At 36.7% G+C, this 21593-nt stretch overlaps 1 protein-coding gene across 1 annotated transcript in view; it reads right to left on the bottom strand.

Annotated features, from left to right (window-relative positions):
• Window positions 1-21593, bottom strand: part of Lyst (lysosomal trafficking regulator) — a 154363-nt gene that overhangs the window by 37548 nt on the left and 95222 nt on the right. The window contains exons 30-41 of the mRNA XM_048460925.3: window positions 18784-18939; window positions 17958-18149; window positions 14544-14722; window positions 12812-13018; window positions 10220-10396; window positions 9205-9281; window positions 8828-9016; window positions 5957-6102; window positions 5781-5877; window positions 4781-4842; window positions 2927-2982; window positions 2083-2235 (exon numbers count right to left, since the gene is read on the bottom strand). Of these exons, the coding sequence (XP_048316882.3) occupies window positions 2083-2235; window positions 2927-2982; window positions 4781-4842; window positions 5781-5877; window positions 5957-6102; window positions 8828-9016; window positions 9205-9281; window positions 10220-10396; window positions 12812-13018; window positions 14544-14722; window positions 17958-18149; window positions 18784-18939 (1691 nt within the window). The remainder of the gene's footprint in view (window positions 1-2082; window positions 2236-2926; window positions 2983-4780; window positions 4843-5780; window positions 5878-5956; window positions 6103-8827; window positions 9017-9204; window positions 9282-10219; window positions 10397-12811; window positions 13019-14543; window positions 14723-17957; window positions 18150-18783; window positions 18940-21593) is intronic.

Below are 21593 nucleotides of genomic sequence, written 5' to 3'. Positions count from 1 at the left end.
GGTGGACTCTGAAGTTTTAAAAGTCTATGCTAGGCCCAGTCTCTCTGTCTCTCTCTGTGTGCATGTGTGTGTAGCAGGATATAGTTCTCAGTTACTGTTTCCCTACCATGATAATAGACTAGGCCTCTGAAACTGTAAGCAAGCCCAATTAAATTCTTCCTTTTATAAGACTTTGTCATGGTCATGTGTCTATTCACAGCAACAGAACAGTGACCAAGACACTGCTATTTTATATAGTCAAGGTCAAGAAGGAGGGGATGCTGTGTGGTACAGTAACGAACTCTGCTGAAGAGGTACTTCATCAAAGGGCCTGAAAAAAGTGACAGACTGAGTCATTGGGAATTCTAGGCAGCAGTTAGGTACAAAGACTCTGCAGCATCAGTGTCTGATACATTTAAGGAGAAGAAAACCACTACGGGAAGAGTATGAGTAAGGGAGAGAATAGCAGATGAAGTCGGAAGATAATAAGGTTCTTGACTACCTGGGGTTTTCTCAGGCTCTTGTAATGGCTTTGACTTTCAGTGAGTCACCTCAGAAGTAACTACAGAGTTTTGACCGCAGAAATGAAACAGACTGGGTGTGTGTGTGTGGATTAGCTGGGTCAGTTAAGAAGCTGCTATAATAGCTTTTAGTGAGAGATGATGGTGGCTCAGAGCAAAACTGTAGCAGTTTAATCAGGTCATGGGAATGCTTGGATGAAGCAGACATGCAGGGTGGGAGAACTACTAGGATACTCTCAAGGTTTTCAGTTTGGGAAACAGAGAGACAGCGGTTCCATTTATGGAAAGAGGGAAAACTGGAAGGTTATTTTCAGGGAGAATCTTTACATTTAGTTTGAGATACCAACAGGCAACTCCAAGTGGAAATAGCAAGACAGAGTTAACTAAGGGGGTAAGATGTGCAGGGTAGAGGCCTTGGCACTGACATCAAACTTGAAAGTTATAACATAATTTGCTTTGAAAGCCATGAGATAGATGAGGTCAGAAGAATGACTGTGAACTAACTACCCTAGAAGGATCTGCAAACATGCTGAGTGGGGAAGCTGATGAGGGGTAAAAATGGAAACCCAGGAGTCTAGAAAGGAAGGTGTCATGAGAGAAAGGGAAAGGCTAGCCAGTGTGTCAAATGCTTCTGGTGGGACAAGTAAGGTGAGGAACACAGAGTTAGCAGCAGAGGCTCGGTGACCTGGACAGAATGACGAGAAGAAAGCAAGAGTGGAGCATTTCTGGAGAGAACCTGTAGTGATATTTTGTTTGTGTTTTAACAAATAAAGCTTGTCTAAAGATTAGAGTACAGAACTAAGCTACTAGAGGCCAGGTGGTGGTGGCTCACACCTTTAATCCCAGTACTTGGGAGTCCCATGCACTAGGGAGGTAGAGACAGGAAGAGATATGGCTGGGCAGAGAGAGAATAAAAGAAGGGAGGAGACAGGAGCTCAGTGCAGTCTGATGTTTGCTGGTGACAGATGCAGTCTGAGGACTGCCCCTGCAGTCTGAGGATGCAGTCTGAGGAGGAGGCAGTCTGAGGACAGGATCGTCCCTTCAGTATGAGCACTGGTAGAGGTAAAAGATCTCTCTAGCGGCTGCCACACTGCTTCTCTGATCCTTCAGCTTTCACCCTGATATCTGACTCCAGGTTTTATTTATTAAGACCAGTTAGAATCCGTGCTACAAGAACCTAAAGGACCAAAGGTAAGAGAAGGGAATGCAGGGACAAGCTGGTGATGGCCAGCACATGTAACTCTTTCCTAGGCTTTCCACAAAAGTAGGGCTGTGAAGCAAGTGATGGCATGTGAAGGATGGACCACAGCCTGAGCAAGTACTAGCTACTCCTTTCAGTCACTTTGAGGACTTCAATTTAAAATTTCAGAGGTCAGAGAGAATCTTTATAAAACTAAGGACTTCCTCAATTAACCTTATTAACCTTATCTTAATCTTCTTAAGATATAAGGTACACATTATATAATTTTAGAGTACCAATTTAAGAAAATTAATCTTCATTTAATTAAGCTTCAAATGATCAGTAGCATCATTGGTTACATAATCACTTCAACGGTTACAAATCTAATAATGGTGGATTTACCTTGGTATTGTCAAATGCCAACAGGAGTGTTCTGCCATTTGTTAAAAAGATTTCTACAGCATTATCTCTCAGTTGCCACCAACGTCTGTGAACTTCTTTAATTTCCTCATATGTCCAGGAAAAAGATGCTGGCTCTAACTCGCCCTGAAGGTTCTAAGACAAAGGAAACAGACATTAGTATTTCCATTTACACGAAACTAGCTATTTTGGCTTTAAATATTAAAACAAAATAAACAATCTTTCTTCCATAACAAAAAAAAGATAAGACTATCTGGAAACCCTCCCATTATATAACACTGCATATGTTAGACAAAATTTAGGAATAAAAAAACAAAGACTATTTCTAGATCTGTTTAAGGTTATAGAATACTGAGACGCTTTATCTGTAATGTGAGAATTCAGAGTCTTATTGGTCACTTTAATGATGAATACTAGTATATCCAGAGGAATCTGTTATTACTTATCCATTTAGACATCCATATGCTTAGTTATTCAATTATACAAAAATTTTCTTTCCTTTTGATAGCAAAGGTACTCAACTGTGAATTGGGAGTGGCAAGAAGCATTTATTTGTTGCTGCTCAGGACATTGGTGAGGAAGAATGACACAAAATAATAGAAGTGTATTTAAATTGGAACCCTAACTCTAATTGCTGAGTCCTAGGTCAAAAGGAAGAGGAGACAACAGTCTTCCCTCTAAAAGGACCTTTTAGAAAGTGGTTGTAATCCACATTCATCTACACACAGAGTAATAAAGGGGAGCAAGCTCTTTCACTATATTGGATTTACACAGTTTTTAATTTTTTCCTAGATTTAAGTAAACATAAACTCAAGCCTCCACTCACCGAACTTTCAACTGTATCAGAAGCATTGTCTTCCACAAAGTACATTCCACATTTACCTGCAGGAAGTAAGTGGACAGAAGGGTTTGAAAGTATGTGTGCACTGTTCTATTTGGTGAAGGGTGGGGACCTCTGAAGTCCTCTGGCTTGAGTTTGAAAACAGGCAGCTAGAAACAGTTCCATACACACTTTAAAATAGTACTCATAAGATCTCAGTTGATTAATTTTCTTGTACCTTAGGTTTCTTACTAAAAAGGGGGAGTGTGAGAGCTGAATTTTCAAAATTACCATAAAAATAAAATTAGAATATATATAAATACAAAGCATGCATCAATATTACCTGGCTATTAGCTAGTTCTGCTATCACCTTCTTATAGTACAAGCATACTGATTGGATTTACTATGTTACTTGCTGAAGTCTCTGTTAAAATAGTGAAAATTTTAACTACATCAACAGATTTTAACTTCAAAAATTTAAATTGTATGTAGTAAAAGGAAATACTGAATATAAAAATGTTCACCCAGAAAGTCAACTTAATGAAAAAATTTTAAACATGTACTTTCAGAAAATGCCATTTCTTCATATTCATTAGAGTAGTCCCCTGCCTTTATTTATGGTTTTGTATTTACTTACAACCTGATACTGTTTACCCTCCTTTCTGCCCTCCCCATAACCCACTCCTCCCCGCTGTCCCCCCATCCACTTTTCCTCCATTTCTACTCAGAAAAGGGCAGGTCTCCCATTTCGATCAACCAAATATGACATATCAAACTGCAGTAAGACTAGGCACCTCCCTTCACACTAAGGCTGGCAAGGCAACCTAGTATGAGAAATAGGGTTGCTAAAGCCGGCAAAAGAGTCAGAGACAGCTCCTGTTCCCACTGTTAGGAGTCCCACAAGAAGACTAAGCTATCCAAGTGTAACATATGCAGAGGGCCTAGGTCAGTCTCATGAAGGCTCCCTGTTTGCTGGTTTACTCTCTGTTAATCCCTATGAGAGTAGGTTAGTTGATTCTAGGGCTTTCTTATAATGTCCTTGACCCCTCTGGCTCCTACAATCCTCTCTGCAGGATTCCCTGAGCTCCACCTAATGTTTGGCTGTGGGTCTTTATATCTGTTTCCATCAGTTGCTCGATGAAGCCTCTCTGATGACAACTGAACTTGACTCTGGTTTTGTTTTTTTAAGGATTGGGTTACTTATAGTCAACCATGATCTGAAAACACTCCATTGAAAATATAAAAAAGTAAATATTTTTTAAATATTCAATCATGCTACTCTAAGTACATGATGCTAAGCTGCTCCATCCTATCTGAAACATGAACCATGTCTTCAGGTAGTGTATCCAGGTCTATTAGTCAGCCACCGGCTGGTCATTAGGTTGGCTGCTACAATGGTGAATACTTTATGACCAAATAACTTTTATTTGACTTTAATAATTCCCCCACAAGGCAAGAGTAGTGATGCTGGCTATTCACATATGCCAAGAGAAGACATGAGATTGTACTTTTAAGTAAAAAGGTGACAGTACAATAAAATATTTTGAGAGGGCTCATATTTATAGAGCTTTTATGTGGTGTTGTTATTTTGTTAGTTATTTTTGTTAATGTGTTTCTGTGGCTAATTTATAATTCATCTTTATTTATCATGGTATGTGTACATGGGAAAACAGTACTATCTGTGCTTTAGAGCATCCACTTGGGCCTCATGGGTAAGTGGGGCTGTCTCTATAATGTCAAAGCAAAGCCACCTACATGATGTTAAAGAAATTTTACCTCTGTATGAAAAATACTTCAAATTATTTAAGAATAAACTAAGGAAGGGTAAATATGAGTAAAATTCTTTTGAAGCCAACTTACCTAACAACAATTCCCCAGCTGTCTCTCTGGATGGTGCAACACTGATACATCTTCGATTCACTCTGTCAAAACATGTTTAAAATTGCTATGATTCAATTTTTCCCAAGTTTAGACTTCAAGCTTTTTAATCTAGTAAAATATTAATGCAAAGCAGACTAGAGTTTCAGTAGCATAAGCTGTCATGTCAAAACCCAAATGATGATCCTGTGCTAATTATATAACACTCATCAGAGCAGAAGTGATAAAGTCTTTAGGAAAGTCTAGGGATTCTTGTAGCTGCCTGTAGAATATATGGATTTAGCTACCTAAGATATGCCAATGTTTCATAATTTCAGTAAGCAATAGACAATGTGTAAGGCCATTGATATTTCAATGTGGGATAAAAACCTAGTTTTTGCTGTTGTTTTTAGGAAAATCAGGGACATTGGATTAGAAAATTTCTATTCTAAAGGTACTGTCTTTTAAAGTTTCTAACTATAAAATGGGTACAATAATAATAACTACCACAGAATATGGCAACACTGCTAAAACTAATGCATACTGACACATTTAACATTCAATAATACTATGAAAAGTCTGTATATAATCATTCCTTTACTTATGAAGTGAAGAAAGTGAAGCAGAGAGGCTAAATAACATGCCTAAGATCAGACAGGTAGGCAGGGAAGGAACTGGAATTTGATACTTTAGGACACTACATTCCACTCCTGTGGTGGCACCAGCAGCAGCTCTATCTCCATTACAGACTAGAAAGCCAGCAACAATATAATACATATGCTAGCAAGGGTCAGAGCACGATGACTGATGTCCATTAAGCCCCACTGTCAGAAATGGCATTTTGGAGTTTGCCCTTCAGCCTTGTCCTGTCTCAAGCCTCTTTTGTTTAAGACTTTCCTAACATCACCGCATTATCTGAAACCAACACTACATAAAACCTACAATGAGCTCATTTTGTATATCATTCATCAAAAAGTGAAGGAAGGCATGTACTCAGATCTACCTTATGGATTCACTTGCAGCTTTGTCTTTGACAGTAGAGGAGAAGGAAGAATGAGTTTTATCTTCAAATAGGTAAGAGAGTGGTGGCTTGACCAAACCTGTTGAGAAAAAAGTACACATTTATCTAGTAACCAGTTACCTGACATATCTACAGGTCACGGCCAAAGTTACTATTACCTTCTGATTTTTGTCTGTCCCTAAGGAGATACTTATTTGGAATAGTTAAATAACATCTCTGCAAACGTCTCCTTTCTCGGTTTGGCCCTTCTGTTGGATCCAACTGCCATGAAGTTGGATAGTAGATTGGATCATACCAGACTGCTCTGCAAAGTTGAAATAAAACATCTTAGTGGTCATCCAAGGACTTATAGCCTTAATATCATTATAGAGACTGATTAAATAAACAAAATGCACCTGTTTAATTACAAAACAGCAATTTGTACATTAGGGGAAACATATACATAAGATAAAGACTAACACAGAAAGTAAGAACTGTCCCTGAGTCCAGTTCCCAAGTTCCCTTCTGGAGTAAGTGCAGCTGCTAGTTTCTTGTATCTACTAAATTTTATTTTCTGTTCCAAAATTTAAAGAAAATTTCTTTGGTTATAATTACACCATTTCCCCCTTCTCTTTCCTCCTTCCAATCCCTCCCACACGCCATCCCTTGCTCTTTTAAATTCATGGTCTCTTTTTAATTGTTATTACACATCTCCCTCTCTCCTAAACATATAAATATAACCTTCTCAGTCTCCATCATGTTACTTGTTTGTATATTTTCAGAGATGACCACTTGGTATTGATAAATAACTCCTCTTCCCTGGAGGAAACTATTTCTCCCACTCTCAGTATTCCTTAGTTGTCTGTAACTCCTTGTGTAGCATTGAGGCCTCTTGAGATTCCCCCCTTCCACGTTAAATATACTACCAATTTTAAAAGATGTGTCCCTTCTACCATAGAACTTTATCAGCATTATACAACACACTATACCTAACATGGTTACTAGCTAATGGAAAATTTTCTCCAAATTAATTTTTTAGAGTTCCCATTTTTTTCTACTGACAAAAATTAGTTCCTTTTTGTAGTAGTATATGTCACATTTTTAAAATTTAAGATAGTAGATGAAAGAAAAGAGTATAACTGTAGCAAGTACATTTTTTTTTTAGAAACCAGATTTCAAGAAACATCCTTAATTCTATTACTTAGAACATTACTTTCTGTCATAATGTTTCTATGCTACCGTTACTATTCCTTTGCCGTTACTATTCTTTCTGCATTTTGTATCCTTTCCTTAGGATAGACTCACTAAAATATTTCCAGAGCAAGAAATATTTGCAGGGCTCCAAATATGCACCATTCCAGGGTACACTACAACCAAAGCTCTGAATAACAACAGCTAACATGTCTGGCTAATGTCCTGTTGTCAATATCGGCACAAGAAAAAGAAATCTAAATTAAAAAAATAAGTATAGTAAATAATGGTTTTAAAAATCAAATTCACAGTTGTAATTGATAACTACAGGTAGGAAGATTAAGTCCAAAGTCCCTCTCAGCTACACAGGAAGTGCAAGGCCAACCTAGGTGACATAGGAGTCTGTCTCAAAGGACCATAAAGCAAACACAAAAGGCAAATTACTCTCTGTCAATAATAAGTATTTTCAATTTGTTTAAAAAGTCTAATGTACATCAAGAGAGTACTCATGCTTTCTGCTCTTTCAAACTTCAGGAATAATGGAATTATACTTTATATCTATGGATGAAAATATTAATTCTTCAACAGATTTTCTGAAAACAAATTTCCTTACTTTTTGTCCTTAAATATAATAAACACCATTAAAATTCAAATTCAAACCACTAAATTCTTTCCAAGTTATGTTGCACTTAGCTGAGAATGTTATCAATTCTGTAGAAATATATAGACCAATTTCCTAATTTCATCTACTTAAAAAGTTTTTTTTGGGGGGGGTACCGGGGATTGACCTCAGGGTCTATCACATGCTAGGCAAGTGTTATTTTATAAACTTTCTAAGTGTAATTCTGTTTGCAATTTCCATTATTATATAATCATTAGTGTATTTTAGTACTCAAAGTCAGGCTAATAAGCTATTTTTTTCGTTTCTTTTTTTGAGACAGAGTCTCATTTTGTAGCTCTGGCTGTCCTGGAACTCACTAAGTAGTTCAAGCTGGCTTTGAACTCACAGAGATCTTTTTGCCTCTGTCAACAAAGTACTAGAATTAAAGGCATGCACCATCACGCCTGACTGTAGCTAGCTATCTCAATTAAATATAAAGAATGACACATTAATTTTCCTTTAATCATTAGTAATTCACTTTTTTTGGTTTTTGAGACAGGGTTTCTCTGTAGCTTTGGAGCCTGTCCTGGATCTCACTCTGTAGAGCGGGCTAGCCTCGAACTCACAGAGATCCACCTGCCTTGCTTCCCAAATGCTGGGATTAAAGGCGTGTACTACCACTACTCAGTTAACAATTCATCTTTTAAAAAAGATTTATTTATACATGTATGAACATTTTTCTGCATGTATGGATGTAGACCATATGTGTGCCTAGTACCTGAGGAGGCCACAAGAGCGCATTGGATCTCCTGGAACTGGAGCTACAGGTGGCTTGTGAGCTGCCAGGACGGTGCTGGGGAACTGAAACCTGACCTCTGCAAGAGCATGAGCACTCTGCACAACTGAGGCACCTTTCTAGCCTTCTGATAATGCATCTTTAAAATCATACTGATAAAGTCTAAGATAGAAAAAGATCTAATTCTTAACTACACTCTTAACTACACTCTTTTGACAATTTCTCTATCCTTTTGAAAAAAAAACATTTTAAAATTGAAGTCAATTTTACTATCTGAAAGACCTACTACTGCCTTTAGGTTTCGCTTCAAGAATTAAAAGAAGTTCATGTGACTATCTTTAAAGATTGCAAAAATGATAATTAGATGTTTCCTTAACTAGTTTAACAAATTTAAATTCTATAGTGAAAACAGTATTTAACATCATATATAAAAGCTGACCCAGATGTGCTCCCAGTACACACCTGTCGTGTGTCAGCTGCTGGATGAGCTCCTGCCAGTGTCTGCTGGCACTCAGGTCGACTTTGTACATCCCTCTGATGTGCTGAATTACCTTTTTTCTTTCAATTCCTTGGGAGAGAGATATGGCCTGGGTGATATCTGCAGCAATTTTAGATATGTCCTTGGATTTTAAATCGAGCCGCTGAAAGAGACTAAACAAAATTGTTCCAAAGTTAAGTATCCATGGAACATTAAATAATACTGTAGTAGTACATCTGAGGGCTGGGGGTACAGCTCAGTGCTGTAGCATTTGACTAGCAAGTATGAGAACTTGAGTCTCATCTCCAGCATATATATAGCATATATACATACACATGCACACAGATACACTGTAGCTCACCTCTGTTGATTATTGTTAACTGTTTTCTGCCACGCTCCTTTACTCACACTCTCTTCATTTTCATATTTCTTCTGTTCCTAAAAGAATTCAATAATATTGTATAAAACTTATTCTCCTTTTTCTTTTTTTGAGACAGAATTTCATGTATCTCAGGTTGGCACTGAACTCACTATGTAACCAAGGATGACCATAAACTCCCGATCCTCCAGCCTCAGCCTCTCTAGTGCTGGGATTACAGTGTATACCACTACATCCAGGCCCTTTAGGTAAGCGCTCTATATACTCATCTACATTCTGAGCCCCAAACTTGTTATTTCTCATATAATATTGGCACTGAGCTTAACAAAGTAATTTTGAAACCAAGTTAATAAAGGAAAACTTATTACTCTCAATAGACTGTAATATGAGCCACTTGAACAACATTATAATTTCCCTCTTTATTTTTTGTATAGTTTGAGCCATTGACATTAGAACAGAAAAATATGTTCCCCAGCCTGCTGAGTTCATTTGCTTGTTAAAAAAACCCTTAAGTCCAGGTATGTTTCAACTTGCTCGCCCCTATAAAATCTGTGCTTCATCAGGACATAAAAACAGCTCAGTGGTCAAGAGCACTTGCTGCTCTTGTCAAGGACTGGGGTTCACTTCCCAGTGCCAGCACGATGACTCACAACTACCTGTGACTCTGATTTCTCTTCAGATCTCCAAAGTCACTGCATATATGTGATATACAGATTTACATGCAGGCAAACATTCATGCACATAAAATAAATAATTCTTAAAAAAGCTTTCCTTCATTGAAGGCTATAGATAATGGATGACGAGAACCAAAAAATAGAAAGCTCCTCAAAATAAGTCTGTTTTTTAGTTTCCTGATAAAAAACTCCTGTGGTAAAAATGAAAGAATAACTGCAAGCTCATCATCAATGTTACCAACAGTGAAAAAAAATCTTTACGTCACTATGTGAAGAGTGTACAGCAGGATTTCCTAAAAAACAACTCTGACTGATAGACCCACCTCTTTGATCATTTTAATGAGCTCTTGTTTGGAAGGAGCACTGGGAGGGATGCACTTGTGGCCACATAATTTTAAAGCATTCATAAGCAGTTCTGCTGTGTCCAGGTCTTCTTTATTTAACTCATCTTCATGATTATGTATCAACTCTGACAAATACAAAACCAACTTGGCTCCATGCTTTAAAAAAAATTATAATGCTTTAGTTATATATTTTTTTATTTTTCCATTTAAATTATTTAATAATAAATTTAGTTATATTTCTAAAACTGGTTGGGTCAACTTCAATATAGCTGTAAAAACATGATAGGGTAGATGAAAAATTTAATTATGTATTAGATATTCCTAATTTTATTTGTTTTAATAATAGAAAAATAAGTGTTTTAAAAAAGAATCTAGAAAATGTCATAAATTCTACAAACTTTAATAAACTGTTAAATAAATTAGAAAAAGAAATGGCACTACCAGTGTAAGAAAGACACTATCAATATTAAATCTATGTTTGACATGATGTTTATGTGGTATTCATCATATTATTCTGTGTATATTTGAAACTTTTCATAAATGGTTGAAATGAAGCAATCTAGTTATCCAGCTTCCAGGGAGAATTTGTTGAGAAAAAATAGAAAATGAAGTGGGTATAAAGGAAAAGACAAAAACACTGAACTAGAAAAGAAACTGTCTTTTAACCTTAAAGTAAAAGTATGTCTCCATCCCTTTTCCTTTGAGTTTCACTCAGAAAATGGTAAGATTTTAGAAACAAAAGACTGTCCCTAGCTCGTCAAAACTGACTCCTTTCAGGAAAAGAAGAGGCAAGAAACTCAAGGCAGTAAGATCTGCATCTCATGAGATCTACACAAGTGTCGGGAGGGCTGGTGTGGGCCAGCCTATGAGCAGACAGACCTAAAGCCAAAATTGGAGTTCTTACGGTGAAGACAACTAACCTTTGAAGTGCAAACTTAAATCAAATTTTATTGGGTGGGCCTTCCACACAATGTCTATCACATATGATTGTCATGTGTACATACATGTTAAACAATAATGATGCCAACAAAATAAACACATGCCCTTTAAATCTTCAATGATACAAACATCACCGAATTTGGCTTTATGGCATTTTAAACTGTGAATAGAATTAAATGTCAACAAATGGATCTAGAAACGATTACATCTTAGTTGATATTTAAGCCAACATGCTGAATCACATCATGTTGCTAAGAGCCTAAGACGAACATATGCAGCAGTGAAAGTAGCAAAGCTTATTTTAACGCAACATTTTAAAGTAGTCAGAAGACAGCTGCTATCTGACCAAAAGAGGAAAAGCAACAGACGCTATGAGAGTAAAAGCATTGAAAAGTTGGCAAATAAAGAAAAGTGGTGCATGGCTGGGGTATTTTCCATGTGTCTTAAAAGGAATGTTTGTTTTACATTAAAACTATATCAGCTTAGTATTCAATGACATTCTAAACTATCTTTAAAAAGATATCTGGAAAAAAAAGCCATCAGGAACAGTGGCTTAGACCTCAGCATTTGTAGACAGAGACAGAAGGATTGCTATCTGGATGTCTGGGCTACAAAACAAGAATATGCAAAGAAACACTTGATGTTTTCAAATACTATCCATTTTACTATCCTTTGATCAACTGTTTTTCAATGAGAAAAGGTATTAGGACACATGTAAAAAGATCTCTTTTTGTTCTCAGCTCTCAAAAAGTACACATCACAGGAGGCAAAGACAGGAAGATCACTTTAGTCCCCAAGTTTAAGATAGGCCTGGACAACAGTTTCCATCTTAAAAACCAAAACAAAACAAACTTACTTAAGAAACTCAATCTGTTATAAATCTTTGTAAAAATAACAAGAGTTTTCAGTGAGGTTCTCAGAGTGACGTGTTCTGAATGTACTAGAAGAAGGAAGGGTTAAGAGAAATACAAGGTGGACAAAGGAGATTTGGTGGAAGAGTTGCAAGGAACAGTGAGGAGAGCTATCCTGAAAGGAAAAGAATTCATTACAAAGGAGTTGAATGGGAAGCGCAGCTGTGAGCTTTCCAACCCTAGGAGAAAGCCAACAGAAAAAAGCTTGCATGCAGCCAACAAAAGGCGTAAAGAGCAGTCCTTTAGAGGACAAGCTGTCTAGTAGAGAACAGGAGAGTGAAGAGTTCTCAACAACAAAAACAGACACAGCGGGCTGTGTTTACATATTTATACACATATATACCTGGAACAACAATAATCCAAGAAAAAGGCTAGTAAGTTAGTGTGGGAAGAGGGAAGTAGGGAGGGACTGGAGGGAGAAAAGTGGAGAGAGTAATATAATTAGATTTTAATTCAAAATGTATTTTAAAAAGGAAAATACTTTACAATATGGCACCAAGTAACCATATAAGACCTTTTAAGAACTCAGATACATAATTTCTAATCTAAGTCCTGGAAATAACTGGGAAAAGACCACAGAAAAGTCAAATCAAGCCTAAAAAGCATGTGAGGGAAGGTATCAGATTAAATTTGTTTGGTAAGAAAACTATACTCCTGACAACAGGGGCAGTTTAATTTCATTCTTGTTTTGAAAGGCTTTATCAAATGCTAAGATACTTACTTGTGGGGATGGGCTAAGGCAGTCGCGAAGTATATCTTGATGAGCTGGTTCATGAACTATTTCAAATATTTGCCTCCTTTCTTGGACAGTATGGGTTGGTGACAAAATATGTGCTAGCAATCTCCCAAGTTGGACTCGGAAAGTTTCTTTACAAGACCCCAAGATTTTAGTCCACTGTTGCTTATAACCACTGGTTTTATTTGAACCCTAAGTCAAAATAGGAGTGAATTAGGATCAGACTTTAAAAATCTAAATATTATTAGTAGCAGATGTATTGTGTGTAGGGAGAGTGTGTGATACAGCATGCATGTGGGGGTCAAAGGACAACTCTGTGGGGTTGGTTTCTCTTCTTCTACCTTTATATGGGCTCTAGGGATCAATATCAGATCATCAACATTTGTGTAGTCTTTTTACCTGCTGAGCAAGCTGGATAGTTCAGGATCAGACTTCTTAAGCAATAATATACTAATTTGACACAACTCAAGGAGGACAATAGAGCATGATTCATTCTAGACTTAATATTCTAAATTAGACACTCATATACATATCTACACAAATGAGAGTTTAAGAGACAGATTTAAATAATATTCAGAACTTTATATATTTTTGCTACAAGTACAGAAAGAGATAAGCACAGAAGGAGAAGCTAATGTCATGAATCATTTTTCAAAAATGACCAAGAGATTACAGAATGTCAATTAAAATCAAATCAAAACAAGAGAACAATAGTAAGGTCACTTTGATTTTACAGTATAAAAGACAAGGAACTCATAATAAAGTCGAATCAGTACTATCACAGTAAGTACAATAGTTACAAATTTAGAACTATATAGAAATTGATCATCAATTTTCCCTAATGTATACCCAACAAGGTTATTTTAACTGTAGCTCTACCAGTAGTCTAGTATTGACCAAGCCACCTGGGTTTAATATTGGAATTGTTATATTTTAGAGTTTATCCAGAACTTCAGAAAGGCTTTCCTATTATTCTTACTCTTAAGATCTTATGTTTGAGTGATTGAATTCTAAGTGCATTTACAGCTTATTTAATGATCAGAGATGGACACTAAAGTGTAGTTCAGATTCAGAGATTGACAGTGATGACTCATGGCATTCTAGAATTAGACTGGCTTTTGGTACTACTGACATAGTGAACTGATCAATTTGTTTCCCATGGACAAATATAAATGATCTAAAGAAACTCAAGTGGGATGATAGTGATATTCTCTATATTATTTTGAAGGCATCAGATATGTTTATTCCAAGACCCAAACATTATATTAATTAAAAAACTCAAGAATGTAGCTATAAATAAAGCCTTAAAAAATAGCATATTCATTTACAGTCACAGTAATCATCAAAACCTTACTCTTCCCTGATGCTACAAGTAACAAGTAAGTCAGCAAAATATATTGCACTATTATTGAACATCTATGCCAGGCATAATGGCACACACCTGCCACCTCAATTTGCAGGAGTCTGAGACATGAGCAATGTTAAGTTCAAAGTCAACATAGGCTACATAGTGAATCGTTACTTCAAACAAACAAACAAAACAAAACAAACACCTCCAAAACAAACAAACAAAATGGAATAACTAATTCAAATTGTTTTAACTGCAGAAAAATGCTAACAACAAAAAGAAATACGATTTTGGAAACTCACAGTTTAGACATGTAGCCCTCTACTCAGTTTTTGTAAATGGACACTTCTAATTCACTAAGGTACTTACAATAGACACTTTGAATCCATCTACCAGATATGTGAACATTTCTCTCTGAAATGGATTGCATATAGAAGGTCGCTCATGATGCATATCTTCTTCAGAAATTTCAGTCTGGGAAACTGAGGTCTTGCTTTGGGCTGCATTTTCTGGAGTTCTCAAAATGTCAATAATATCTGAATTCAACTCTTTGAATTAAAAAAATTAAAAAATTAGTTAACTCACTGATTATATATAGTAATGATGTTGGTGAAATTACCTTCTGTGAAAAAGAGGTGGGATAAATAACCTGAGGATATTTGATATAGCCACAGAGAATTATTTTATATTTATCTAAAATTACGTATAATACATATAATTGTGTATATTTTAATGAAGTTATGCCACTTGGGATCTCCAAAAGCCATATACAAAACCTAACCTAAAAAGTCTAATAAAAACCTTGGTATTGGGCATGAAAAACCTCCTTTCAAGTTGCTGGTTAGAAGAGGCCAAGAGACTCCCAAAACAAAATGGGTTACTGCTATTGCCCTTGGTTGCTTTCCAGAAGTCTGAAGACAAGTCCCTATTACTGAAGATACCATGTACTGTAGACACAGGATTTTGAAGACTCTAGCTGGATCTGACCTGAAAGCCTCCTTCCTGAGAACTAGCTGTCATTATACAAGAAAATGTTATTCAAGTTGCCAAGGAAGGAAAGCAATCCAGTTGTGACACCTATAAACCACAATGACCAGCACAGCAAGATATTCTTGAAGGTACATCTAGGCAGTAATCAACAGCTATCAAACTGGATTAAGGGCTGCTAAAGGAGTGAAATCATGCCAGGTACTATAAATCTAGCCAATCACCAGTGGCTAGTGATGCCATGGATTTCGGAAAAAAACCTGCAACTGCCATTTTCTTAAACCAGTGTAATGTAAACAGTCTAAATAGCTATCTTTACACTTTTGTTGTTGTTTTTTTAATTTTATTTTATTTTTTTCTCTTGAACTGAATTTACAGACAGCTGTGAGCTGCCATGTGGGTGCTGGGAATTGAACCCAGGTCCTCTGGAGGAGCAGTCAGTGCTCTTAACCACTGAGCCATCTCACCAGCCCCCCACTATCTTTACACTTAACAGAAGAGTGTAGCTCTCACCCCTCATCAAAAAAGCTTCTTTTTGCAGCAGATGAAGATCATCTCAGAAAGTCACAATTAACCAAAATGAACAGAACAACTGATCATGAGGTACCCAACCCCAATACATCTACAATACAACCTTACACCTACAGCTTAGAGAACATTGTGGGACTTAGGGTAGAAAAACTGTAAGAGCCAGAAGACCAGGAAGTCTTCTGTAAGATTGTATTTTGTAGATATTACAGGAAAGCTGCACTCAAGAAATTTCAACAATATGTTTGCTTAAACAAGACCTGAACAATGACAGCAACAGTTGACATATCAAAGTAGATGTGAGAAATTGCAGAGCACTACTCCTAGATGAAAAGTTACAGGCAATTAACCACTATTGAGTAGAGGAGAATTAACCTTCCCCTGAGATGAGCACTTTAATGGTTATCTACAACCAAGTAATCAGTACTGAAACATATACATACAAGCAATACTAAATGAATTCAGCAAGTTGCATTTATATATTTATTCACACACATAATTAAAGGAAAAGAAGGCATGAATTTGAGAGGGAGCAGAAAGGGAGAGACATGGGAAGAGCAGAAGGTAGGAAAGAAAGGGGGAAAATAATATATTTTAATTAAATTTATAAAAATCCTCTAGTCAGGTCTATTGGTGCATGTCTTTATTCCCAGCACTCAGGAGGCAGGTAATCTCTGTGAGTTTGAGGCCATCTTGGTCTGCATAGTGAGTTAAAGGACATCTAGGGATTGTAGAGATTGTTTCACACAAATAAATAAAAATAAAAATTTTAAAATCTGTATTACTATATTAACATAATATAAATGTGGTAGATATTTAAACTAGATAAAATGTGATCAAACAGTGAATTCACTTAAAACAATATAGGTATTTAAAAATATTTCAGTTACAAAATTGTAAAGGTCAAGTTTGCTAATGAAGATGAAAAGTGTTAGAAATTACTAAGACCATTCGACTCCTGTACAAATCAACTGAAAGGCCACATGACACAGATTAGATGGATCTGGGATGGATGGCTACATGCACTAGCCTTTTAATGCTATAATGTGATGATCCTGGTTCAGTTTGGATTTAGTCTGGAAGTCTGTTGTTCCACATATAAATCAGAAAAGCTAAAGCAGAACCACAGTAACAAAATTCCCCTTGGGCTTGCCATATGTTTTTATGGCCAGACAATTACTTCTTTCTTCCTATCGTCTGCCTTCAACAGATAAGGGCTTAAACAGACTTTGGTACATCTACATCGTAACAATACTGTCCAGTAAAACAAACAAAATTCCAACCAAACAGATTGTTGATACATTCAAAATAAGCAGAATGATTCCCTAGAGAATTTCACTATATAAAAATGCCAAAGGACTTAATATCATATTTATAGAATAAAATTTTTCCAAGCCAGGGTCTTACTATGTAGCTCTGGCTATCCTAGAACTCACTATGTAGACCAGATTGACCTCTAACTCAGAGATTTGCCTGCCTCTGCCTTCCCAGCACTCTGGGATTAAAGGTGTACACTACATCTTAGGTTCAAACAGTCCTCCCACCTCAGTGCTGGGATCGCCACAGGCACAAATCACTGTGTCTGGCTGTCTTCTAAAAACATTGTAAAAATGGTAAAAACACAGAAATGCAGGGTAAATTGGAGGTAGGTAGGGGCTGAGGAGGAAGAAAGTGAGTTTGGCCATAAAAAGGCAACATGGCAATTCCTTCTGGGGATAGAAATGTCCTCCTTGACTATATCCATGTCTCCTTACTGAGAGTGACACTGTGTTTTAATTTTGCAAGATCTCATGGGGAAAAATTGCAGGATCTCTTTATTATTTCTAATAATAGCCCATAAATATATTACTTTGTCCAAAGAAAAGCTGAAAAAAATATTGTTTTGAAATCAATGGCCAACACAGACTAGTATTTAACATGTTAAGAAGTAAAGTATTAGTCTCTAACATAAGGCTACAGAAGAGAAAGAAAAATTATGTCTTAAGAAAGCAAACCTAGGGCTGGAGAGATGGCTCAGAGGTTAAGAGTACTGACTGCTCTTCCAGAGGTCCTGAGTTCAATTCCCAGCAACCACATGGTGGCTCACAACCACCTGTAATGAGATCTGGTACCCTCTTCTGGCCTGCAGGCATACATGGAGGCTGAACACTGTGTACATAATAAATAAATAAATGTTTTTTTTAAAAAAAGAAAGCAAACCTAATCACCTCCATCTGACATATTTAAACCTGTAAATCTGCACTGAAAGGGAGAAAAGTGAGTTCTGACCTTGGTAAATGATCCTGTTCACAGCCAAGATGGTGAGTCTCTGCAGCCTCTGGGCGAGCTCTGCCTCCGAGGCCTGGCTGGGGTGCTCCTGGCTCATCCTCCTCTGCATCATAGTGTGTAGCTCATCACTGGCCACCGAGCGCATCTTCATCAGGAGAGATTCTGTCTGAGCCAGGGGGAATTTTCGAGGACCTTCAAGTACATAAATAATCCAATGCCACAGTAAATGATGGCCAATGCATAAAAAGAAAAACTTTTTATTACAAAATTAATTTATATTAAGGAAAAAAAGAGTAAGAGAAGTTAGCACTTTTCCTTCTCCAAAGAAGTGCAACAGTACTACTGATTTCAAGTCCAAAATGACAGCATTGAAGCCTGTGACACAGGAGGATGCTGATCATTTGTTCAAGTCTGAGTCTTCTGAAAAACTCAGAGTATCAGATGGGCATGTGTGGTTTTGACACCTGTTCGACTATTTGCACTGTTTCACTTCCTTGTATTCCAAAATCATCAACAGTTTTAAAGAATAAGACATTTAGGTTAAAAAAAAAAGAAGAAGAAAAAGATGATGATCATGACTGTGATAATTTAGTAATAATGTTACTATGCCCTGGTAATCCCTGTTGAATTCTATAGTTTGGAAAATTATACATAATGAGAAATAAGAAATCAGTCAGCAAGAGTGAAGAAATCACAAAGTAGACACAAGCCCAGTGATTTGTCAGTACAACGATTGGGGTAAATGCATCATTTAGGAAGCGTTTCCTGAGAAGAAACACCTCCCCAGACTGAACAAGGCAAAGTGTTGTTCCTGTGCTTACTGCACCTGCTCTGGGAAGCGCTGCACACATGGTGCATCCAGGAGAGAGCTGGGAGAATTCTTGATTTAATGGACTGAAGAGGGGCATTGGAAGCTGACCATAGGAACCAAAATGACGTCTTGGTAGATGAGGAGTAACAGAACCCTTCAGTGGAATTGAACCTTTGTTTTAAATTATGAAAACAAATATCAATTTCTATCAACAACTTTTCTTTTTTTACAAATCACTTGCATCTGACTAAACTATTACAGGTTTTAATGACTTACCCTACAAGATATTTAAATTTTTAATAGTTTTTTTTTAGATTGTCCACTAGTATTTTTAATCAGTTAATAATTTTGGTGGGAAGAGTCATCGTTGAGGCAAAAAAGAAACAAAAAAGAAAATAATCCTTAGAGATATTAAAAATATTATTGTTGGACGATATTCCTAATCTTCGAGGTCGATTCATTCTCACATTATCCACAGATTCCTTATGTATAATACAATGACAAACATATTTTGGGCAAAGCAAGGCAGTAAGACACTGAATAAGAGTCTTACACCATCTTTATTTGTGAATGTGGACGTGTACTTCATGCTTTAGAGTCGCATGGTCTGGGGAAGCCTTAAGCACTTCTTTCTCTAAGCCCCAGTTTCCTTGTTAGAAGGTATATATTAAAAAAATAAAGCAGAGCTATGTCACAGGAAGATATTTATCATTATCTGACACTATAGTCATTTGTTTATATGCTTGTCCATCACTTCCTCCAGCTCTATGTACATGGCTGGTACACATTAATTATTTGATGGTTGAATGAATGAATGAAGAGAATTTTTATCAAGAGAATTAATTAAATAATGAATATAAATGCAATATCTATCTCATCCCTCAAAAGAATAAAGCATATTTCATGTTGATATTGTTTTTATTGGTTTAAATACAAAGGAAATTCATTTGTATGCTAAATATACTAATCTATTATCTATTTGTATGAATGATAATTAACATGGATCATCTCAAATAATACTCTACCACTTCCTCTACTTCACACAAAGTTTTTTAGTTGAAAAACTGTATATTTATGATCTTGTTTATAATGGCAAAAGCTCAAAGTAAAAAAGTTAGGGAAGATCACAACACACAATACAGGAACTACCAAACATCCATTAAAGGACATCTGTGTTCTTTAATGTGAAAGGATGTCTACACTGATCAGAAATAGAAGTTATTTTATAAACCGATGGTAGAGAATAATACCATTTCGGCAAAAATATCTCCCCATCGCGCCCCCCCACCCCTCTGTGCACGTGTGTGAAAAGACTGAATCTGGCCCATTCACTGGGCTGACAGGAACTCAGGACTGCCAAACAGAATGATCCACATGTGAGGCTGAAGGAAGACTGATCTGAAACATAACAATGTCTAACTCCTCTGTGAGTTTAAGAATGTAAAACCTACATGTGATACTGCTAGAGAAACAAGATTCCATGCCATGGAATATAGGAAGCGAAACACCACAGTTAGATAAGGAAAAGGACACAATTTTTACCTGGGACAAAAGACAGATAAAATGGGGGAGTGGTTCAAGAAGAGATACTATCTAGATATTAAACCAGGAAGAATATATAGGGGCAGCAAGTTTAGTTACATGAATGGTGTGGGAGAATTGTCTGTATTCTGTCAGTCATATTTTAATAAAACGCTGATTGGCCAGGCAGGCAGTATAGGCAGGAAAGTCAGACAGGAAGTAGAGGTGGAGCAAAGAGACTGGGAGTATTCTGGAAAGCAGGAAGCTCCCTCCGCAGTTCTGCCCAGACCACTGGAGAGGAAGTATGTAACCTGCCCAGCTGAGAAAGGTACTGAGCCGTGTGGCTAACATAGATAATGATAATGGATTAATATAAGTTACAAGGACTAATAAGAAGCCTGCCCTAATGGGCCAATCAGTTTATAATCTTATAGAGTCTTGTGTGTGATTTTTCTCTGGGACTTGCCGGCTTTGGGGTACTGGGCGGGAACAGATACCCCAGCAAGCCGACCCTCGTACTACACATGAATATTTTATAAGTTTTATTTATCATAATTTAAACATATTACTACAAACATATTTAGAAGTATTTTCTATGGGTGGGATTTTCATCACATGGCTTTAAAATTTTGCATAGCACTGAACCCAAAGATGAAAATTAGTACAAGGAGAGAAAGGTTTGAACTTAAAAGCTTTTAAAACTGTGAGAGTAACTCCAAGAAATATACCGAGCACTTTGTTCAAATGTATCCAAGTGTGTGCATAAAACAGCTGCTGCAGAAACTATGTTCTAAGAGGCAGCTAAACTACTAGTACATTCTATCACATAATTATGTATATCCACTGTATACAGATAATAGATACATATGTATATGTTTATGTGTATATGAACACAGATCCTAGGTTACCTTTCTAGTTTATGTTTCTATAAAAGCAGCAGCAGTTTTTGTGGAAAATGTATCAGCATTTATCATTTGATGATTCACACGAATTCACAGAAAGCTCTGACACCATGTGTATTCCATCCATCTGCAAGCTACCCCTATCTGCCTGGATTCTGCACTTTGCTTTCTTCTAGTCCATACTCCTCACAGAAGTCAAAGTTCTCTCTATACAATGTTTCTCAGATTTTATAATTAATTTTTTTTTGGGGGGGTTTCGAGACACGGTTTCTCTGTAGCTTTGAAGCCTGTTCTTAAACTAGCTCTTGTAGACCAGGCTGGTCTCGAACTCACAGAGATCCACCTGCTTCTGCATCCCGAGTGTTGGGATTAAAGGCGTGCACCACCACTGCCCAGCTATAA

This window comes from Myodes glareolus, chromosome 14 (genome assembly GCF_982192425.1).
Source record: "Myodes glareolus chromosome 14, mMyoGla1.1, whole genome shotgun sequence".
Classification (NCBI taxonomy): domain Eukaryota; kingdom Metazoa; phylum Chordata; class Mammalia; order Rodentia; family Cricetidae; genus Myodes; species Myodes glareolus.
This window is presented reverse-complemented; position numbering and strand designations above follow the sequence as displayed.